The sequence below is a fragment of the Pan paniscus genome, chromosome 9 (genome assembly GCF_029289425.2).
Source record: "Pan paniscus chromosome 9, NHGRI_mPanPan1-v2.0_pri, whole genome shotgun sequence".
Classification (NCBI taxonomy): Eukaryota; Metazoa; Chordata; class Mammalia; order Primates; family Hominidae; genus Pan; species Pan paniscus.
Genome location: NC_073258.2, coordinates 119,323,339 through 119,346,324, shown reverse-complemented (window position 1 = coordinate 119,346,324; position 22,986 = coordinate 119,323,339). Strand labels below are relative to the sequence as shown.

The 22,986-nt window shown below is 54.8% G+C and overlaps 1 protein-coding gene across 35 annotated transcripts in view; it reads right to left on the bottom strand.

The window, feature by feature from the left end:
- PHLDB1 (pleckstrin homology like domain family B member 1) overlaps nt 1-22,986 on the bottom strand; it is a 50,606-nt gene that overhangs the window by 17,159 nt on the left and 10,461 nt on the right. For 9 of the 35 annotated variants that reach the window (XM_055094939.2, XM_055094941.2, XM_055094943.2 and 6 more), the window contains exons 5-13: nt 15,817-15,942; nt 12,229-13,574; nt 9,419-9,691; nt 8,845-8,985; nt 8,602-8,739; nt 5,847-5,975; nt 5,350-5,505; nt 1,893-2,003; nt 1,643-1,732 (exon numbers count right to left, since the gene is read on the bottom strand). In XM_055094939.2, the coding sequence (XP_054950914.2) occupies nt 1,643-1,732; nt 1,893-2,003; nt 5,350-5,505; nt 5,847-5,975; nt 8,602-8,739; nt 8,845-8,985; nt 9,419-9,691; nt 12,229-13,574; nt 15,817-15,942 (2,510 nt within the window). Of the gene's footprint in view, nt 1-889; nt 1,034-1,642; nt 1,733-1,892; nt 2,004-5,349; nt 5,506-5,846; nt 5,976-8,601; nt 8,740-8,844; nt 8,986-9,418; nt 9,692-12,228; nt 13,575-15,816; nt 15,943-19,337; nt 19,521-22,986 lie in introns of those variants that run through there. The other 26 variants (XM_057299262.2, XM_063608831.1, XM_055094947.2 and 23 more) reach the window with 11 other exon arrangements.

Sequence of the window (22,986 nt, the reverse complement as noted above, 5' to 3'; positions counted from 1 at the left end):
CCTGCCCTCCACTCTTAAAGAGCCACTTTGGCATCCAGTCCTGCCCCAAGCAGACCCTGAAGGCCCATGCCTGAATTCGCCCTGGGCTGGGGGCAGGCAAAGAAGCCCACAGAAGGCCTTCTAAGAGTTCACTGAGGATCAGAACCCAGCTTCCAGAGACCCCCTCCCCGTCCCCAACAACCTGGCAGTCCCCAGTGGGGCACACACATGCAGCATTGAGCACCAGTCACACCATTCCCCAGGGTCCCCTCACACCCCATCAGCCTGGGCAGGAGCTAGAAACAGGTGGGGGAAGGTGGAGACATCACCAGGGCCTGAGCAAGATGGGCTGTGAGAAAGAGGCCTTAGCAAGAACAGCTAAAAGCCTAGCAGAAAAATGGGCCCACTGCCCAAGGTGAGTCCTTGGAAAGATGCCAACACATTCAACTGTGGGTTGGGAGGATAGGGACTGTCGTATTCATCACCTGTCCTTAGAAACTGAGCTTATCTGGGTGCTGGGAGCATGGTAGACCTCCACAATGCATGCTGAATCAAAGCGCAGGATCATAAGCCTGCTCTACCCAAGGGGCCCATCCAGGCCTAGCTCTAGAACCAGGTTGTCCTCTGGGGTCATGGAAAAGGAAAGTCAGCCAGAGGGTCCAGCATGTTGTGAGAACTAATGAATGGCATGCAGAATATAGGCAAATAAATATGCAATTCAATGGGCTGCCCAGGCACTCTATGGAATGGCGGCATGGCATGCTCGCACACACTCTCCCAAACTCTGGCCAGCCAAGAAACTATCACCACATGCCCTTCAGCTAAGCCCTGGGAGGAGCTGTAGGCAGGGGCTCAGCGGGCAGGCAGACAGGCAGTGGGCAAAGCAGAGCACGCAGTTAGCTGTGATTACCTCTTGTGCTTTGGGGCAGAGAAGAGTGGAAGCAGGTGGGGTTAAAGAGACAGAGGAGGCCCCAGCCTGAGAAGACCCTGGGAAAAGGCCCAGAGCCTTAGTCCCCAGCCCCATCTCTGAGGACTCGGAGATGAGCAGCTCAGCCTACAGAGAGGGGACACGGTGAGGGGCTGCATCCCTCACACTTGGCCCAGTTCCCCACCGCAGGCCTAAATTGTTTGTGTAGTGAGGCAGGGAGGGAGGGAGGGAGGGAACGAAGTTGGTAAACCAGATATGTTCTATTTGGAATTCACACACCAGACATACAGACTTGGGGAAGAACCACTTAAGGGGCCTCAATATCCTCTTCTGAGACAAATGCCTAACTCAGGACTGAAGCCCAAGAGCCCCAGGATCAGCACCCCTATATCCCTATGCTCCCCTTCAAGGTGAGTCCATCCAGCCCAGCCCCTACCAAGCCTCTGAGCTGTCTACCCACCCAACCCAGGCCCCTGAGTCCCCCCACATATATTCAGCCACCAAAAACAGTGAAATCTGTGGGCTCCTGGGAACCCCAGAGGCAACTAAACAGAGGCAGCTGGTAGCCATGGAAAATCAAATCCCAGAGCTTGGGGCCATTCCTCCTCAAATCTCTCCCATTCAGGAAGATGCCCCCACACAACCTCATCTACTGGGGTGAAAGTGCCATGTGTTACTCAGAGCCTCCCAGGACACCCCTTGGGCCTGAAGCTGCGGCTAATCCAATCATGATACCTCTTTGAGGGTCGATGTGGTCTTCGGGAAAGGCCTGCCCCCTGTGAGTGAGTGGTATCTCCTTTCCAGCACAGTCAGCTTCTCCTTCTCCTGCGAGCCCAGAATGGCAGAGTCAAAGAGGAGTGGGAGCCAGGAGACTGTGTGAGGGGGGCCCTGTGCTCCACCCCAGCACATTTACACCCCAGCCCTTCTGCACTCCCCTCCCACTTACCCTACTCCAAATCTCCCGGCCCAACCTCAGGGACCCTACCTTTTGCAGCAGCTGTAAGGAGGCATTCTTGTCCCGGGCCAGGCGTTCTGACTCCTGCACGGCCTGAGCCCGGATCTGCCCAGCCTGACTGTCCAGGATGGCCAGGCGCTCCTAAAGGAGATGGGGTGGTTGATCAGGCCCTGGGGAGACAGGGCTGAGCCCAAGGTGAGAACTAGCTGGCTCTCCTGCCCAGAGACTCAAGGCTCAGGTGAAGGGGATCAACCAGCTCTTCTGCTTGGCCTCAACTCACCCTAAGAAAACAGGCTGCCATGTGGGCTCCTTCCCTCAGGCCTCCCTCCCTCCCTTGACCAATGACCCCTGTGCCATTAGGCACACCACTCAGATCCTCAAATCTCCCTTCCCTTACCCCACAACCAATGGGTCCCAAAGCCTAGAGACACTCCATCTGCCTCATTCTCCCTGTCCCAACCCCACTTGCCACTACCCAAATCCAGGCCCTCTGCTTCCCTGGTCTGGACCTTCTCACCAGCCTTTGCTTCCACTCTCTCAACTTCCTGATCCACTCCACACTGTCACAAATATCTTCCTAAGATGACTTTGAGGTTTGTTTGCTTATCTGAATTTTCTAATCTTTCTAAAAAGAAAAATTACTTTCTAAAAAGGAATATTACTTGAATAATTTTTAAAAAATCCACAAGTAAGGTCAGATCATGCCTCTCCTCAAAATCTTTCAGTGGCTCCTCATTACACACAGGATAAAGCACAAACTCCTTACCAGGCATTCGGGGCTCCCGAACCCTTTGCAGCTCCCCTCCCTCTTACAGCCTCCATGTCCTTTCAGCTCAGTCAGCCACACTGTACACTCAGCTGTGTAGCTGTAAACTCTCAGGCCTTTCTTATGTCGCTTCCTTAGGCCAGAAGAGCTGTTCCAATCTTCTCTACCTATCAAGAGCTTACTTATCATCTAAGACTAGACCAAATGCTATCTCTTCTCCAAAGCCTTCCTTGATTGCCGATTTCTTTGCTCCTTGCTCTGTGCTCACATTCTTCTGTATCACCATCTGCCTTTATTATTGTTATTTGTGAATATATCTGTTACCACCACCACCAGCCTGCCCCAAACGTAAGATCCACATTGTCTTTTCTGTCTTTATACCCCCAATAGGGCTTTTAGAACAGTACCTGGCTCAACAATCATGTGCTAAAAGGAAATGAAAAGATAGTAAGCAAGGGGGAAGGATGAGAGATGGGAAAAATGGGCTGGGTTAATCCCAGGAGGGCTTCCTGAAGAAGGCGGCCTTAAACCACCATCTTTAGGAACAAATCATGGGAAAGGAAGAGTTAAAGAAGGGAGATGTCCTAAATCTGGGGTCAGTCCAAGAAAAGACCAAAGTAGGCTGGCTGGGCGCTGTGGCTCACGCCTGTAATCTTAGCACTTTGGGAGGCTGAGGAGGCTGGATCACCTGAGGTTAGGAGTTTGAGACCAGCCTGGCCAACAGAGTGAAATCCCACCCCTTCCAAAAATACAAAAATTAGCCAGGTGTGGGGTTGGGGGGGGGCACCTGTAATCCCAGCTACTTGAGAGGCTGAGGCAGGAGAATCGCTTGAACCTGGGAGGTGGAGGTTGCAGTGAGGTGAGATCACACCATTGCACTCCAGCCTGGGCGACAACAGCGAGACTCTGTCTCAAAATCAACAACAACAAAGTAGGCTAGGCAGTAATCCTCACCACAAGAGGTGCCATCTACTAAGAACCCATTAGGAGCCAGGAACTCTGCTAAATGTTTTGCATTTGTTACGTAATTTAATAAGCTCCTTTATGAGGCAGGTGCATTTATACCCATTTTATAGGTGAGAACACCAACATATTTAGGAGCTAAGATCTCTTAGCCAGCTAAGTGGTAGAGCAAGGATTAGAATCATCTATTGGACTCCCAGACCAGTACTCTGAGTCACTCTGAATCAGAGTGGAAAGGGCAGGGGAGCACAGGGCACCAGGGCAGACAGAGCCTAGGGTGGGACACTAGGGTCTGAGGATGAAAGCTGGATAAGGTTCCTAAGGAGGAGCATGGGGAAGAATGTGACACCCCAGGTCCTAGGGGCTGAGCTCCGGTTTCCCAGGAGGCAGGGTGGGTGTGGGAAGAGGAATCCACTACTGCCAAGCCCTCCCAAACTCCCTGGAGCTTATACTCACCAGAACCCCAAAGGGATGAGATTAGCTGATCTACAGCTCCCTACCGCATTCCCTCCAGAAAGAAAGAGGAAGAGGCTAGAGAAGTGCCCACCCCAGCCTCAGTGCAGTACAGTCGAAGGAACGTGGGATTTGGGCCAACAGGCCTGGGTTCCAATTCTGACTCTGAAGCTTATATAATGGGAGGCTTTGGGCAAAATGTGTAGCTTCTCCTACTCCTAGTTTCCTTGTCTAGAAAATGGGAATAACAGCACTTGTCTTGTGATACCGTCCTAAGGACAGCATGAGGTAATCCAAGGAAGGCTCCCAGCAAGGTGCCTGACACACACCCATGTGCTTAGGTGTGTCAATTTTCTTCCTTCCTTTCATCAGTCAGTCTTACATCCAGAAAGTGCGTTTGTAAGACAGCAGCTCAGGGAGAGAAGCATGGGATCTGGACTCAAGGAAAGTCCAGCAGCTCCCCACTTACCACCAACCCCAGGCTAGCCAGCAAATCCCCTACGTCACCAATTTTAGACACCCCTCCCCAATCTCACCACCCTCACTTCCCCCACACTAACTCCAGCCAAGCAAAATGTACATGCATGTGTGCATGTGCATGGCCACAAGCTTCAGCCACAAGGGTGGAAGCTGCTTGAGCCATCCTCTCCAATCCCTCCCTCACCTCTTCCCAACCCTTACTAACACATACCTCCTCCCAGCTTTACTCCCCAAACATACACAGTCACCTGCACCACCATCCTGTGGTCTGGCTGAGATCAGGAGCAGATGATCACAGTATCTAGCTAGCGTGTCACAGCCGGCCAGGCCACAATACCCAATAACCCTTGTTTTATAGCTCAGCCAAGGCAGGACTGAGCCATGGCTGGAACCGAAATGAATGCCCTTTCTAGGGCCCCTAGCTGGCTCTAATATCCAGATCTCAAATCTTTCTGTGTGTCCCAGCACTTCCACCAGACAAGAGCTCTGCAAGCACAGGGGCAAGCCTCCTCCTCCTCCATCTTTCACCTTCCTGCTGGGCCAGTGCCAAGCTCTGAATGGGAGCAGAATCCACTTTCCACTGGAAGACTGAGGGGAGTCAGAGCTTAATAATAATAGTTATTCTTCACCGAGTGCTCATTACAATCACATCCTATTCTGTCTTTACATCTTGTTTAATTCTCACAACAACCTGTTATAATTCTCATTTTACAGACAAGGAAATCCAGGCACAAAAGACGAAGTTAACTTTTGTGAGGTCATTGGGATTCAAACCCAGGTCACTGGCCTCCAACAGCACGCAGCAGGGAACGAGGTGGGGCACACCTTCCTCTTGGCGATGCTGCGGAGCAGCTCAGCCTTGCTCCGGAGCAGCCCCTGGCCGGCCAGCTCGCGCTCCTCCTCCACGCGGCTCTCCCGCTCCAACTGCTGGAACTCCAAGTCCTCAAAGAGCTTTGTCTCAGTCTCCAGGGCCTCTGCCTCCTTCAACGACAGTGACAAAGGGGGTTGGGTGGTGCTTGCAATGCCACTCTGGGCCTGGAAGACCAGGCCACAGGGGCATGCGTTGTATGGGGCTGGACCCGGGGAAATTGGGTAAGAAACCTGCCTCCCCCCAGCTCCCGCTGTACTTGGCCTTGCCCTTTTGCGGGCATCACGGCCTGGAGCGCTGATTCCCCAACCTTCCCGGTTCCCTCCAAACCGCAGCACCGACCCTGGTGTCCGGCAGGTACTGCAGGGGCCAGGTGGTCCCGTCCCACCGCTCTCCTCTCTTCCTTCTGGGGCGTGGCCCGCGGGGCCGGGGGAGGGGGGGCGGTGGAACTGACCCTTCTCAGCTGCTCCTGTAACTGTTCCCGCACTGACTCGGGGCAGTTATCGAGCTGCGTCTGGAGCTCGGCGTAGAGCGCCTGGCGGGCCTCCAGGTGCCTCCGTCCCGCGGCCAGCTCCGCCCTCTCCTGGTCGGCGGGAGGGCGAGGGAGAGGGCGGGGCACAGGGGAGAAACAGAACACACACTCCTCAACTCCGGCCCGGCAGCGGCGGGAGGGGAGCGCGGGAGGGCGGCCAGGGCGGGACAGAATGGGGGTCGGCAATGGGGGTTGAGAGAGGAGAAAAAAAGGCTGGAATCAAAGAGGAGAATAACCAGGTGAGGAGAAAGAAAAGGGCAGAAAGGGAAAGTGAGGAGGGAAAGAGGTGAAGAGGGAGAGGGCCCAAGGCCAGGAGCTGAAGGTAACACGGCAGTCAGAGGTGCAGGGGATGAGGTAACACAGGCAGAGGTGTGGGGGCAGGGCACAGATTTTGGTCTCCTGAAGTCCCTTGAACTGAAATTGTTGGGTAGGTCTCGAGAAAAGGCCCTCTGTTTTCTCTCCAAACCAGTCAAGGCTGGTTCTGCATCACAGAGCCTCCAGCTCTCATCCCTCCCCTTCTACTACAGCCCAGAGACCAAAATTTAACCCAGGGAAAAAGGGTAGTGATGGTGAGGGTTAAATCCAGGGTTGGGCGTCAATCAGGAGCTGAGGATGTTAAAGCAGTGTGGCAGAGGGGACCCCAACCCAACACCCTTGGCCTCCCTCCCCTCCTGCCCAGGGTCGGGGTGGGGTGTTGGCCCTGCAGGCTGAACTTCAGGGATGAGGGGTGCAATTAGTTCGGGCTGTTTCCATGGTAATGAGTCCCAGGAGTGGGTACAGAGGGGGTGGACGGTTCTGTCTGGGGTGAGATGACACCTCTGAGGGTGGGAACGGGGACGAGGGGAGGGTTTGGTGAGTCACCCCTCAAAGGACAGGCAGAGGAGAAACTGTGATTACTGATTCCAAAGCCAGAGTGGAGCCATGGGCTGAGGGCAGGGGAGGGAAGCCGAGTGAACCCTCCACACCACTGCCATCACTACCACCATCACCACCACCACCATCACTACCACAGCCTCGAATAACCTCTCTTCCCCACAGAGAAAGCGAAGTCTAGGCCTCCAAAAAACTCCAGGTCAGTGGGAAATGAGGTTAGGCAGGTTCCTTCTGAAATGCTGAGCTTTATCCCTGGGAGTGAGGCCCTGTGCTGAACCCAGTCACTCCCATCCCTCTACCCAACTCATCTACCCATCCCCAGAGAGGAGGACCTAATCAGGCCAGTTCCTGGGGTCTAGGTGCTTCCTCATCCTTGGACTCAGCCTTTAAAATACCCTGTGTTATAGGTGGCTCAGGAGTGAGGAGAAGAGTAGGGGCTACCCATTACCAACCTCTGATGGGTATCTGAATTTGGGAAGCCTCAAGGGAAAGCTAGGAAGGGTAGCCACTATGTTGGCAGAGAGGTCCTGTTCAAGCCCTCCAAGACCATGCCCACAACTGGGCCTCCTTACTCCTTGGCTCCAGAGGGCAGGCAGGGGAATAGGTGGAAGACAGCCTACTCTGCTGTGCAGGAAGCTGCCAGGAAGCTTCCTTGGGTTATCTCATGCTGTCCTCAGACAGTAGCCTAAGACAGCAGCCTAGGCATTTCCAATGGAAAGAACTCTTCAGTCTGAGCAGCTCCACAGCCAAGCATTTCCCCCACCCTCATACCCCTCCTGCCAATGCCCCCTTGAGTAAAGTTGAGCTACCAATCCTCCTGCCAATTCCTTTCATATAAAAACTCTGGGGTCCCACACCAAGAAAAGAAGGAGGCAGCATTAGAGGGGAGAGGCCAGGGGCACAGAGGCACCCATTGAGTTAGTGCAAAAGCGGGCATGGCTCAGCCCTACCTGGGTGGCACTGGCAGTTAGGGGCATGCGGAAAGCCCAAGTCAGTGATTAGAAGGGACGTTAGTGTAGGCCTAGTTAGCAAGCGTGGAGTTAATTTGGCACAGAATTTGGGAGTGTGGTTTTGGGGGCCAGAGCCAAAGCTCCAAAAAAAAAAAAAAAGGGTCAAAGAATTTTTAAGATTCTCAAAATTGAGGGCAGGAGGAAGAAACTCAAAAAATCCAGAAGGAAAATTAAATTATTGGAAAAATACTGTCAGATCCAGAAATAGATGACCCCTCTCCACTTCAGAGCTTTTGGCACGGTGTTGGGCATCTGGGAGTGGCCCCTGCAGGCTGGCACGAAATCTGAAAGGGGCAGGGGCAGGAGCTAGGATCACCTGGGATGGGAGGCTGCAGATCCTGAAGGCTCAAGGGAAGCAGAGGCCCGAGGGCCATCTCCCAAAGATCACAACATAAGCACTTGTGGCATGCTTGGAGGGAGATGTTCTCCAGATGGTGGGACCCGAACTTGAATCACTCCCCAATGTCAGTCCCTTGGGCTGTGCTCACTGCCCAAGAAGGGGCTTTGGCACTTCCTAGAAGGGCCATAAAGGGCCTAGGATGGCAGGCACCCAGAGGTAGCACACAGACCCAGACAGAGGAGACCCCAGACACCAGCCCAGCCCCTGGCAGTGCCCTCCAAGCTGGTTCCTTCCACAGAGGAGGACAAGTCACCCTGTCTCTGGAAAGCCACAGAGACCACTTGTACTGCAGAATGGATGATGAGGTGAAGGGTACAGGGCCCCAGAGAAGACATTTCTCCTTCTCTCCCAGGCCACTGGTACCCAGCACTAAGCTGGGCCAGGTGTGGGTTACCTTGTCCCTCTCCTTCTGGATGCCTGTCTCCAAGGCCACCAGCTTCTCCTGCAGCTGATCCACTGCCTTCTGCTCCTTCTGCAGCAGTGCCCGCTCTGCCTCCCTCTCTCCCTGGAGCAGTGCCCGCTCCATTTCGGCCTGGGGGCAGACACCAGGGTCCCCATCAAAGCAGCTGACTGTGGCCCCTCTCTGGGGCCTTCAGTTGGCCTAGGGAAGAGTCCAGCTAGGGACTTCATGGCTCACCTCTCGGGCTGACTCCTGCAGCTGCTGCTCTAGCTCCTTCACACGGACCTTGAGCTGCTCCACGCGCCCCAGCACCTGAGCCCGCTCTTCTTCCAGGGCTAGCACCTCTCCCTGGAGCTTGGTGCTAGGTGCATCTTCGTGCTGGAGGGGAGGGAAGCTATCAACTGAGGAAGCCTAGAGCCTTTTGGAATCAGACTAAGAAAATGGATCACCTGTTCCTCCAGGCACTTGCTGAGGAATAGCTGGACTGAGACAGGAGGCTAATTCCCTGCCCCCCCCAACCCCCACCTTTGAGGGGAGCAATAAGGGCTCTGCGGAAGAGAATATTTACCACTGAGTGCCAGGCCTGGGTGGGGCCCCATGGAAAGGCAGGTCCATAAAGCATATTTATAGCTTGGGAAGCTCATCAACACCTCCCTTCTCTTCCTTGTCTCATTTCTGCACCTCTGCTCTCTAATCTCTTCCCAAAGTTGATCCTTCCCCTCACTGGACCTTGGCATTCGATACACCAGCCTCCTCTGCCCCCAGCAGGTCCAACTTCAGCCTCTTTGTCTTGCCTACCCCTCCATCTCACCTCCTGCTGGGTGCTCTCAGTGCTGCTGCACTCCTCCTTGAGATTTTCCTCATCTGAGCGCTCCATACTCTCCCATAGGCGTTGGGTGGCAACTCCAGGCTCCTCGCTGCTCCGCCCAGAGGCCCCTGCAAGGCCTCGTGAGGGCCTCCGGCCTGCCAGTGCCAATGCTGCGGTGGCCTCCCCAATGCTGGGAAGCTCCCCAGCCTCAGGTCCCCCATCAGCCCGGCTGTATTCGGCACACAGGTTCAGGATGGTCTCCAGGCGCTGGCGTTCCTGGGGAGGATGGACAGAGCAGGACATGAAGGGGAGGAAGCTGAGCCCTGGTGGGGATAGAGCCAGGTTCAGTATCCTGTCAGGAGGGAGAGCAGGGTTACAGGGGGCTAGGACATCAGTGTCAAGTCAGGAGAGGCCTGACCCCAAGACCTAGGGGAGGCAGAGGGAAACAGGGTGCCCCAGAAGTGGGCAGGAAGAACCAGGCTGTTGTGCCACATGCCCACATGGCATAACAGCCTGGTTCTTCCTGCCCACTTCTGGGACAGCCCCTTCCGTCTTCCTGTTCCTTTCTTTTTTCAATCTACCCCAGGACACACAGGAATACACCAAATGGACACACAGGAACACACTAAACACATACAGAAACACACTGTTAAGCAGACTACAGACCACAATGAGACACAGATAAACTCAGGTGCTCGTCCTGACGCAGGTACACACAGATCTACAGACACAAGGACACACACTGACACACCAGCACTGATGCACAGGCACACAAGGATACAATATGTGCCCTGGCCCTGCATTAATAGGCAGGTACAAAGACACCAGCCCTGACATGCACAAATGCACACTGATGCACACTCACAGATAAACACAGTCTAGCATACAGACAGGTGGGCACGTATGCAGACAGACAGTGCTGGAAAACAGACCCATGAGCCCACAGGGACCAGACACCCAACCACAGACATACATGGAGAAGAGGTAGACCAAGGACACAGCCCTCTTTGTCCCCACCTCAGCTCCAAGTTACCCTCAGGCAGCCCTTGGCTGTTTACCAGCAGGATGGGCTGCTGCCAGTCCTTGAATGCCCAGGCCCATGAGTGAGTACTCCCATGGCCCTACCACTTCATCCACCCCTCTCCACATACACACCCACCCAGATACAGTCACCTCTCAGGGGCCTAGGAGGTAAAGGAGGGGTGACACAATCACATTCCTGGTCTTTGTCGCCTTCTCCTGCAGGCCTACCTATAGGCCTGAAGCCTGGTTTGTGAGGCTTCCATGGCTCTCTAGGGTCCCTAGACCTCCTCAAGTGTCTCTCATCACTTACAGTTTGGCCATGAACCCAAACCGCAGGAAGTGGAGAGAAGGCTGGAGAGGTGTTCTCATACACTTACCCAGCTTCCCTCCTGTTGCTTGCCCAGTTCCATGGCAAAAAAAAAAAAACCGGAACAGAGCCTCGGCACCTGGGAGGCTGGGCCAGTGCCTCCACCCCTGCCCCAGGACCCAGATAAGCAGCCTGGTTGAGGTGGGAGGGGCAGGGCGGGCAGCCTCCAAGACTTAAAGTGGCAGGTGAGGCAGGTCAGGACTAGTGGTAAGATGTGTGCTTATGTGTGGGAATGGGGGTGGGAAAACTGATGGAGGAGTTGGGGGAGGCTGTGCCTGCCACTCTGCCTGTGCCAGGCTCACTGCCCCCTCTCCAGGATGAGACCCCAGCTTAGAATGGCCATGCATTCCCGTCTAGACCAATGCAAAAACAGTGAAGAGAAGATGCAGCAAAGGAAAAGATGGGATCCGCCTCATCTCACCCCCATCCAACACAAACACACAATCCTATACCCTCATCCAAAACTGTCCCAACCTCTTCCAAAAGCATCTCCAGATGCTTCAGTTCTGGTTCTCATCAGTTCTAGTTCTCTTCCTCAAACCAATCCCAGGGTTCCTGCCCACCTTCCAAAGAACCCTGTTCTGCTTGTAAGGGACAGAGGGCAGAATCCATTCTTCTGTACATGGGCTCGACTGTGTACACACCAGCCAGAGCCCCTTAAGCTCCCTGAGCTATCTGGGGAATCCTGGCCCCCACTCAGCTCAGATGCCATCTCCAAGACAGCTGCCTAGAGCCACACCCAGCCCCTGCATGCACATGGACACACACAGTCACAATTACACAGGCTGGCTAACGGTCAGGCCAGGGTTGCCTATCCTGTTCTGTCCCTCTACCCTGCCACCCCCACTCCTAGATGATACTGCCTGGGCCAGGATGAGCAGCTCCCACCCACTTGTAGAGGCCAAAGACAAGCAAAAAAGAAGGACAAGGTACTTTTCTAAAGAACAAGTCTCAGAAAGAGTCAGACAGGGGACCTGGGTTCCAATTCTAGCTCTGCCAGAACTTGCTGTGTGACCTTGGACAAAGCCATTCCCCTCTCTGAGCTTCAGCCTACTCATCATCACCAACTGCTTCTCAAACTGGGAGGTTCGAGGTCTTACCATACCTGTGGTATGTTTTCCTAGAGCTTCACTGTGCTCAGGTAAACAATGTGAAATTTAATTTAACATTAAAACAAATGTTATGTTGAATAAATGCAAAATTAGCAAGAATTTAAAATAAAGCCTTAGAGATTTCAAAGGAATTTCTTCTTCACGGCACCAGAACCATAAGATATTGATCACTAAAGTGTATCCTGGAGGTGGGGAACCTTGAGAAGCCCAAGCCCTGTTTGAGGGCCTCTCCTGCTCTGCCAGCTGGCCTGCTCGAGCCCTGGCAGAGACTCTGCCATGGACAGTGGCAAGCCTCCCTGGCACCCGCTCACCAGCCTCTCCATCTCCTGCTCCCGGAGCCGCTCTTGGCGCTGTCGCCGGTGGTACTCCAGGAGGTCGTCCTCATTGTCACTGATCTCTGTGATGCTATTTTTCCGCTCCCTTGTGACAGGCACCCGCAAGTCCCCGCTGGAGAGCTTCCTCTGGACACAGGGACTCTGGCAGGGTGAAGCCCCAGTAAGAGAGCCCAGACTGTAGGCTGGGCTCAGCCTGCCACTGAAGCTGCCCTTGCGGGGTGCCAGAGACTCACCCAGTGTGGGTGAGGGGCTCCGTGTCCTACGGCCCCGTGCCCCCAGCGTCAGGGAGAAGTCCTCTGGTGAAGCCCCATGGGCTGCCCAGTGCCGGGGCCGAGGACTCTCTGCCACTTCCCTGTTTAGCTTGGGATCTGGGGTGGTCCGGGTGGGCAGCGGGGAGAGAGCTCGCCGGGACAGAGATGGACTTAAGGGGGGTAGTTCTCGCATACTGTCCAGGCCCCGCCGGCCCAGGCGGGGACTCTCAGGAGGCTGCAGGGTACGAGTGGCTAACCCATCTGAAAATGTTCGGCCCACCAGTTGGCGTGAGGGGCTGGTTGTTAGCACCCGCTCACTGCCTGGAGGCTCACGGAAAGGGCTGGGAGGGCGGTCCTGGAGTGTGCCAATCTTGTTTCGGGGAGCAGGGACTGGAGGCTGAAACTTGGGGCTGCCAGGAATGCTGGTGGGTTGACTGAGAGCACCAGAAGCTGGGTATTCACTCAGGCTGATGGCCACCACAGGCAGCTGCCCACCCAGCCGGGGGCTCTCAGTGGCTCTCCGGGCCTCCGCCAAGACAGTAGCTGCAGGGCTGTCTGTCAGCAGACCCCGGAGGCCAGGACTGGGAGGCCTCTCATGGCCCCCTTTCCTGCTCAGCCGAGGACTCTCGGAGCGAGCACCACTTGGGCGGGACTGTGGGGGCTGTAGGGCCAGATGGTAGCTGGAGGAACGGGCAGGTACCAGCGGGGGCACAGAAGGTCCTGGCTCTTGCCCACTGGGTGAGTGACTGGCACAGCTTCCACTGCTGGCTGGTGAAGAGAGTGGAGAGAAGGCTGGAGAGGTGTTCTCATAGCTGGAGCCCACAGACATGGCGCCGGGGCTGGTTGGGGGAGACAGCAGGTAGCGCCCACCATTAGCCATCGGCGACAGTGGAGAGGTTGCGGCAGGCTTCTTGCCAGCAGCTCCAGGCTCCTCTAGCACCAGTGAGTCCATGATCTCTTGCAGGTCCTTCTCAATAGAGCTCACCAGGGAACTGTGGCTGGCACAGGCAGAGGGTCCCCGTGTTGCAGTCTGTGGGGTGTGGTTCCCATTTACCAGACTTTCTGATTCTGCTGGAGGGAAATGCAAAGGTCTTTGACTTTAGGGAGCTGCATATGCATAAAAGCCAGAGCACTAGCCCCCCTCCTCCTAGCACAGTGAGGCTAACAAGGCTCTGGAGAAGAAGCCAGGAGATGTGGTTCTGGTACCAGCTAGCTCTGCCACTGACCTGCTATGCAACCTTAGCCAAGTCACTTGTCCTCAGTTTCTCCTTCTGTAAAGGAAGGGAATCGGCAGGGCCTTCCTGCCTGTGACTTAAAACAGTTAACAATGGTAGGCACTTCTAAGACTATTGTTGTCAATTCACCCCAAGACTAGACTCCTCCAATCTATATCCTATATCCCTCCTCAAGAAGGGCACGTAGGCCAGGCGCGGTGGCTCACGCCTGTAATCCCAACACTTGGGGAGGCCGAGGCGGGCAGATCACTTGAGGACAGGAGTTCAAGACCAGCCTGGCCAACATGGTGAAACCCCACCTCTAATAAAAATACAAAAAATTAGCTGGGTATGGTGGCACATGTCTGTAATCCCAACTACTCAGGAGGCTGAGGTATGAGAATCGCTTGAACCCAGGAGGTTGCAGTGAGCTGAGAACTTCCTGGGTGACACAGCAAGACTGTCTCAAAAAAAAAAAGAGGCCAGGCGTGGTGGCTCACGCCTGTAATCCCAGCACTTTGTGAAGCCAAAATGGATGTATCACCTGAGGTCAGGAGTTTGAGAGCAGCCTGGCCAACATGGTGAAACCCCATCTCTACTAAAAATAAAAAATTAGCCGGGTGTGGTGGCATGCACCTGTAGTCCCAGCTACTCGGGAGGCTGAGGCAGGAAAATCACTTGAACCCAGGAGGTGGAGGTTGCAGTGAGCCGAGATCACGCCACTGCACTGCAGCCTGGGCGACAGAGTGAGACTCCATCTCAAAACAAAAAAAAAGAAAAAAGAAAACAGAAGGCATTATACAAAGAAGATGGGCGCCTGCTGCAGAGCTGGCCAGAAGTTCCAGGGGCTCCTAGTCTAATAGGATGTCAGGGCCTCCCAATGTAAAACCAGAGGCCCAGGGGTAAAAAAAAAAGAAAAAGAAAAAAGCCTGCAGGGCTGGGTGAGGGGTGTGTGCTGCACCACTTCGTCCAATCAGAGGCAGGGGAAGGAGCTAGTGCTAATGGCTGGTTCCTGGAAGCCAGGCTGCCAGCAAGGAGGTGAAGCTCAGTGCCTCCAATTATCCCATTAAGCCATGCCAGCAAGAGCCTGCTTTTGCCATGCCCCAGCACTAGTCAACCATACAGGAGTCCCTGGAACCACTGCCCCAAACAGCTAAGGGAGTGACATGACAAGGCTGGGGTGGGGGCAGGGTAAAATTAACTAGGGAGTAGACTGGGAACCCAGGCTTCTGAGCCCCCAGAGGACTAGAAAAGATCGAGGGTAGGGAAAAGAGAAGGGAAAGCCTTTGCAAGACTGAGTTGGGGTCCAAAATTATGGAGACTGTGTGGGATATAGTCAGAGGGGATGCCATGGATACTGATAATCCCAGTGACCACTCACCTTTCTTCAGGTCCCCAGGCTGTCCACTTAGGCTGCTGATACCACCCCACTAGGTGTACCTGACATCCATGTCCATCTGTCCCAGCACCTGTCACCCCATAGCCATCTAAATGCCAGTGCAAAGTCTGAGATGGTAAACCCATAATAGCCTCCTGGTCTGCACCCCTCCTGCCCCCCTGTGCAGCTGGGCTGAGGGGGCCTGTGTTGGTTCCCCAGAACAATCACCAATTCTCTTCTGGGGATCAATAATTCACACACAAAATACAGCTGCTCCACTGAGTCATCAGGGGGCAGGGCATGGAGTGAGGGTTGGGCGAGGCCCAAGGACATGATCCCCACCACAGCTTACAGGGAGTTCAACCTAATGCTTCCTTCTGCCCCTCAGGGTACCCTAGAGGGTGAGGCTCCCTGTGGTGACACAAGTGGGCCAGAGTTCCAGACACTGAGTGGCATCCTCCAGGGCAGTGGGGTACAAGCTGGCAGAGCTTGCCATCCCTCGAGGCACATAATTTCCCAATTTTAGCTAAGCAGCACTGCCTTGGTTAGCTCTCAGTGGCCCCACTGCCTGGCATTCTCCACCAGCCCATGGCAGGTGGCAGTGAGCCCAGACCTTAGGTATTGTCTTGCCCTAACACTCCAAGTGTGGCTGAAGTGAGCAAGGAGGAGGACTGCTGAAGGAACACCATCAACCCAGCACCCTGCCCCCGTCGGTACCTACCAGGAACAGGGCTATAGGGGGGCCCAGGGGCTCGGCCCCCTGCTGGAATCATGCTTTTCATCCACTTGGCTTCAGCCGGGTGGTTAAAGCGAAGGAAGGTGGACTGACCCAGGCACAACATGCAGCCTGCAGAGAAAGCAAACACTTGAAGACCGGGTGTGGTGGCTCACACCTGTAATCCCAACACTTTTGGAGGCAGAGGAGGGTGGATCACCTGAGGTCGGGAGTTGGAGACCAGCCTGGCCAATGTGGTGAAGTCCCGTCTCTACTAAAAATACAAAAATTAGCCGGGCGTGGTGGTGGGCGCCTGTAATCCCATAATCCCAGCTACTCAGGAGACTGAGATCAGAGAATAGCTTGAACCCAGGAAGCGGAGGTTGCAGTGAGCTGAGATCATGCCACTGCACTCCAGCCTACATGACGAGAGCTAAACTCTGTCTCAAAAAAGAAAAAAAAAAAAAAAAAGAAAGGAAGAAAGAGAGAAAACACTTGGAAGGGCAGGCAGGACTGAAGTTACCCCACCTCACAGCACTAGCAGGCTCACCTCAGCTCTAAAGACCCATCCCCATCTGCTCTCAGAGTCCACACAGTCCACACCTGACCTTGCCTGTGCTTGAGATGGGCACCTCCAGGGCTCCGCAGCACAAGACAGAGTAGAAAAAGCACTGGTGAGTGAGTCCCAAGATCTGAGTCCTCGTCCTAATTCCTCTTCTTACTAGCTGTGAGATCTCTGGGTGAAGTAACTTCACCTCTGAATCTAGTTCTCTTAATCAGAAAAATGGGGACAATACCGCTGATCTTGTAGGGTTAATAAGACAGTGTATGTGAAAGTACTCTGTAAAAATATATTCAGAGAGGCCAGGCATGGTGGCTCACACCTGTAATCCCAGCATTTTGGGAGGCCAAGGCGGGCGGATCACCTGAGGTCAGCAGTTCGAGACCAGCCTGGCCAACATGGTGAAACTCCGTCTCTACTCAAAATACAAAACTTAGCTGGGGGTGGTGGCGTGCGCCTGCAGTCCTAGCTACTTGGGAGGCTGAGGCAAGAGAATTGCTTGAATCCAGGAGGCAGAGGCTGCAGTGAGCCGAGATCACGCCACTGCACTCCAGCCTGGGCAACACAGCGAAACTCCGTCTCACACACACACACACACACACACACACACACACAAATGATCAGAGAACACAGACACGCCTGTCCCCCAACCCCAGCCTGTATCCATGATCCATCTATCTGCCCCTTGGGTAGAAGGGTAGAAGAGTCAGTCTGAGAGGCAGCAACTTCCAGGGTCACAAAAAAAAGCTCTGAGATAGGGAACAAGGGGGAAAACCATGGATCAGTCAGATGACCTGGGGGGGGGTCCTGAATTTGCTCCCACTCTTTCTTGTTTTGTGACCTTAGGAGAGCTGTGCACTGCAAGTCTAGGGAGCGACCACCACCTTTCTTTCTGACTAAGCACCCTCTGCATGCTCCCTGGTCTCCCCTGGCATCAGGCCAAGACTAGGCCACCAGGCCCGGCCTCAGCCAAGCACATTCCCAGGCAGTAGACACAAGCCCAGTCCTGCCCGGGAAGTGTGAGTACCTGGAGGGGGAGGGCATGTGGGAGCTGGAAAATGTAGCCAGGGGCACCTGGAGTGTGCACAGTGGCAGATGTGCCCACAGGCGCCTAAGTGTAGCTAGCAGAACTCCACCTCCCAGCCACACCAGGTGCTGGAGGGCTACTGCAGAAGATACTATGTTGGGAGAAGCCAGAGCCCTGTTGCTCTCTACCACCAATCCTTTCAATTTGTCCACACCCCTGGCCCCCGGCCTCAGCCTCCTGTCTACCCAATCTGGTGCCACTTGGCACCCCAAGCTTCATGCCAGTCTGAGCTAAGACTGGCAGAGAAGTCTACATTCCTGGACGCTGAGACAGTTCAGCTCAGGCAGGCCGCAAGGGCAAGAGGCATCCCAGGCCACGTGAGTACCTTGGCAGGTCCCTTACTGAGAAGCTCAGGAGCCTGTTCCTGGGATCCTGGGCATTGCTTGGGTTGGGGGTTTAGTAGGCTGAGAAGCCCATGGCAGATAACCATAGTGGATAAAGCCACTCACTATCCTGGCATACACAAAGGCCCTCCCAGGCAGCCAGACACCAACAATTCTAAAGGAGAGAGAGGGAGCCTTCCCTGCCAAGTCACCAATCAGAGAAGAGGATCCCAGAGTATTCAAAACTGGAATAAATAATAGCCAACCACACTGTCCACCTAATTACAACCACAGTTGTTTCAGAAAGAGCCCTGTCAAGCCCCTCCCCCTCCATTTAGCCATTTAACAAGCCTACTGGTGACGAGTTCACAGGGTCTAGACAGACCCACTCAACCCAGGGTCGTGGGTGGGAGGGATCAGGAGCCTGACCACACAGTCCAGGCTGGGAAGGAGGCAGGGAGTCTGAGTGGATTCCAGCCCAGCAGTGCCAGGCCCACCCAAGTAGGATGTAGGCATCTAGGGGTCCTCTGCCTGGGCCCCTATAGCTGTGTGTTTTCTGCCCCCTCCTCAGCCCTTCACCCTCCCCCACATAAGGGGGTGTGGCCGTGCTGCCTCTGGGCTATAAATAGTGATGCCAGGCAGCAGAGCTGGATCCGTATTAATAGAGCGGGCAGGAGGGCAGCAGGACTGAGAGCAGCCCAGCTCCTGCCCAAATTAACTTTCTATTTGCATGCAGAAGCTTCAGGAATTGCCCCGATGCTGGCCCCTACAGCCCCCAGGGGTCTGGCCAGCCTGTTTCTGGGAAGAAGCCTCCTCTCTGCCCACTGCCACCCCAACCCGCAAAGGCCAGCCCTTTCAGGGAGCCCAGGAATCCCTGCCCATCCTGCCAAAGTCATGATCAGTGTCCCCCATGCCCAGAGGGGATCAGGGTCCAGCTGTGTGCAGGTGGGTGGAGGAGCTGCACGTCTGGAGGGGAAAAACTGGGCGAAGGAGAGGGTGAATCCTATCTGTGAGAGATGCAGAGGAGAAACACCAACACAAACAGGCTCACACTCATACACACTCATACACACTCATAGTAACACAACAGACTTATGGGCGTACATGCTCACACACTCTCAGAGCTACTGTCACTGCCCTCCTGGTCACACAAATAGAATGGATTGGCCAAAGGGAGACCGAGTGAAGGGAATATGGGAGGAAGGGCCTTGGTCCTTCCTATCAGAGACCCTCCTTGGCCATAAGGTAGACTCCCCTCATTCTAACCAGGACTCTTTAACCCCATCTGAGGGAGGTGGGTCCTAAGGAGGGGACTGCCGGAGCGCTGGAGAAGATAAGGTCTACCGGCTGAGAAGTGCCCCCAAGCCCAGAATCCCCATTTAGAAATGTTCAGGGAACACACACAATCGAGTCTCTCCGCCTCAAGCTCCCAAAGAAGGTCAGAGGACCCCATGCCCCTCCTCCCGCCCACCCTCCTCAAGACGCCCCTCCCAGTCTGAGCTTCTCCAAGCTTGGCTGCTTGGGGACTGTGGCTGGCCCGGGGCTGAGGACTCACCGCCGAAACCGGACCTCCGGACCGCTCGCCCCCGCTAGCTCGGGCCCTCCAGGTCCCGGGCCCGCCCGGAGCCTTTGAGGGGGCGGGCCGACCTCCCGAGCTGCCGGCTCTAGGCTCGGAGCGAGCAGCGAGGCAGCGAGCAGCCGCCAATGCCCGGGGAGGGGCGGGCCGGCCACCAGCGGCGGGGGAAGGGAGCCAGGGAGGGAGGGACAAAGGAGAGGAGGAGGGGAAGAGGAAGTGATGGAGGAGACGAGTGGAGAGCTGGATGGAGAGGGCGGGGCGGGAGGATGCAGAAAGGGAGCCGGCTTGGGATCCTGCACCGAGGGCAGAAAGAAAAGTGGGCGGGAAGGAAAGGTTCAAGGGAGGTGACTGAGTGAAGGAAAGGTGAGAGGTAAGTACGGAGGCCAGAGTGAAGAGCCAGGAGGCAGGAGTGGGGCCAAGCAAAGGACAGGGTCTCATTCCCAGCCCCCTGTGGTAAGAGGTCAGTGGCAGCTGGGCTGGCCGGCCCTGACTGGCTGTAGTAGCTTGGGCCAGTCACACCCTCTGGCCTCGGCTTCCTTATCTACAGAAAGTCAGCTCTGACATTCCATGGGTCCATATCTGAGAGAGAGAGGGAGAGGAAAAGAGCAGGGGCTCTACAGGATCCAGCTAGGTCACTAGGGCCTGCTCAGGCTGCCACTGTAACAAGGTCACCCTGGGCTGGGAGTTCAGGCCAAAGCAGTGCTCTGTACAATGCAAGCACTCAGCCCACCTCCTGTCTCCACCCTAAACACCTCCTCTTCCGGCCCCACTCCCCATAGCTCAACTCATGACCCAGAGTGGACCAAGGCACTGCCCTTTCCGGCCAGCCCACTTCCTGGGCCCCTGGGAGCCAGCCCGCACCCCAGCCACAACATCCAGTTGTGCTAGACCCAGCAAAGAGCCCTCCGACCCCAATAAGGTACCCATCCTACTTGGGAAACAGATATCTGGAGCCCGCAAAGTCAGGCTGAGATTCTGAGTCAGGCAGGTGTTTTGTTTTGTTTTGTTCTATTTTTTTGAGATGGAGTTTCATTCTTGTTGCCCAGGCTGGAGTGCAATGGTGCGATCTCGGCTCACTGCAACCTCCGCCTCCGGGGTTCAAGCGATTCTCCTGCCTCAGCCTCCCATAGCTGGGACTACAGGCATGCGCCACCACACACCCAGCAAATTTTGTATTTTTAGTAGAGATGGGGTTTCTCCATGTTGGTCAGGCTGGTCTCGAACTCCCGACCTCAGGTGATCTGCCCGCCTCGGCCTCCCAAAGTGTTGGGATTACAGGCGTGAGCCACTGCACCCGGCCCAGTCAGGTATTAATACCTACCATCCAGCCAGGTCCCCCAGAGAGTTCCTCTTGTTCCAGGGACCTGGCCCCTGCACACCAGAGCCTTATGGGACACAATGTTTTATGCTCTCAGCAGCTCACACAGCCTGACACAGTGTCTCTCAGATACACACCAACACTTGCTCAGTCACACTGACACTACTTCATCTCTGCATGCTCTGAGTCACACAGACACCCTCATTAAACACACTGTCTCTCACACACCTTTATTCTCATGCACACATCCCCCAGACAACTCCTTTTAGTTACACACTCACCCAGGCATAGCTTTCCTTTCACTTAGTCCCTGGAGAAACTCTGAAATAAAATCAACCTCTTAGATGAATAATCAGGCAAGTTTTCCATTCTTGCTAAACAGCCCACTAGCCCACTCACCCATGCTGCCAACTATATGCATACACATGCACACGCTCACATGTGCACACGTATCTTATTCCCTTCTGAGGAAAAAGGAAGAACCATATAGGGTCAAATGCAAAATGAAGGGAGGCTTTAAAAAAAAATCTCCTCAGGAAGAGTGATTCATCGGTCTGGAAACTGTGAGGGCCAGCTGGATAGGCCTAGGCAGACACAGAGGATGCCCGCCAATGAGAAATAGGGCAGGAGGCAGACACAAAGAAGTGGGAAGCTGGGAGCCTTGCTCTGCCCTCCTTCTTTTGAGCTTTATTAGTCAAGATTGTTATCAGTCTCATAACAGAAAAAGGTTGAAGGCTTCACTCCCAATTTACAGATGGAATAACTGGGTGGGAAAAAAAAAGAGGCTGAATGTCCTGGATCCCAGAGAGAGGCAGCTGGATAACCCAGAGATCCGGCTCCCCAGCCACACTCCTCTGCTGGCCCTCACACAAGCCCCTACCCACCAGTGAGAGGCTTAGGGAATGAAGGAGACTGGAGACCAGGGCTCGGAGGAAATGCTAGGAGTGGATGGGGACCTACTGTCTAGACAGCCTGGGCCCTGAGCTGGTGGCTTTCTGGGTCCTTCCCTGCTTGGTTCCCTCCCAGATCTTTCATGTGGTCTGGCGCTGTGGTCCCAGGGTGGGGCAGCCTAGACCCAGATTGAGATTCCTCCTCATTCCCTTGGTCCTATTCCCAGCTCCACCCCTTGCTCTGTAGAGAAGAGGGCAATGTGGGATGTGCCAAGATGCCTGGGTACAGGGGGTGGAATCAGGACCTTCCTGGCTCCCGCACTTCATGCTCCTATGTTCATAGCTCTGTGCTAAAGGTTGGCATCTGTTTTCTGCCTGCCTCCCCTTTCCCCTGGCCCAGGCATATTCCTGCTGGAAGAGCCTGTCACTGCCATCTCTGCTTGTCATGAAGTGTGTCTCTCCAAGTTGCCTATGGCTGGGCACAGTGCCCAGAATGATGCATCTAAGGCCAAAGCACACTCCTTGTTATTCCCAGAGTAGCCCTTGTTTTTCAAAGAGGAGGGTCCCGTCTACAAGGCCAGATTAGGGGAACAAGGTAGGGAAAATGATTGTCTTGTATATATGCTCACAGATAGGCATATGACTAGTGAGGTCTCATATACACATAGGAGTACACACACAGACATTTTGGTACCATCAGTCCTGAGTTCACCCCTGCCGCCCACTTGAACACACTGATCGATAAACACAAGGAAAGACACAAACACAGGATTCATAAGCCCAGAGTCACAAACACATCCGGAGCTACATAAACACACTCTGGTTACACAGACACACAGAGATAGCACATGCACCCCCGAGCCACCCAGTTTCCAGGGAAACACACTCCCAAGAATGTCCGGAGTGGGGCCAGGCAGGGCTGGGCTTGGTGCCTTGCTCCAGAGATGAGACAAGGAAACCCTCAGCTCCTGGAGCCCAGGGGAGGGGGAGGACTGGGGAGAAGAACACCCATTCCTTTGTGCCTCTGCCTACCCCTCCACAGGCTGCCAAGCTTCTGAGACAGGCGAGCCCAGACAAGAAGGCTATGGGGGTTGGGGAGGGAAAATGGGAAGGGGTTTAGGGTCAGAAGAGAGTGGGAGGGTACATACTTGGCTGGGTAGGCCTCTGGCTGGAGAAGAGTCGGGAAGGGTCACTGGGCAACAGGAAATGCTTCAGAATTCCATCTTAGCCCTAGGCTCTCCCCTTCTCAGGGAGCTAAATGATGCATTGGAAAGACTGGACAACAGAAGCATACCCTGCTCACAACATGCAGGGGAACAATGTTCTTACCGATGAACGTGATGGGTTTGGGGCGGGGGTGGTAAGTGCTGGGCCTTCTTTGAACTTTGCCCTGCCTCTCCTTGCTGCTCTATTGTCTCAT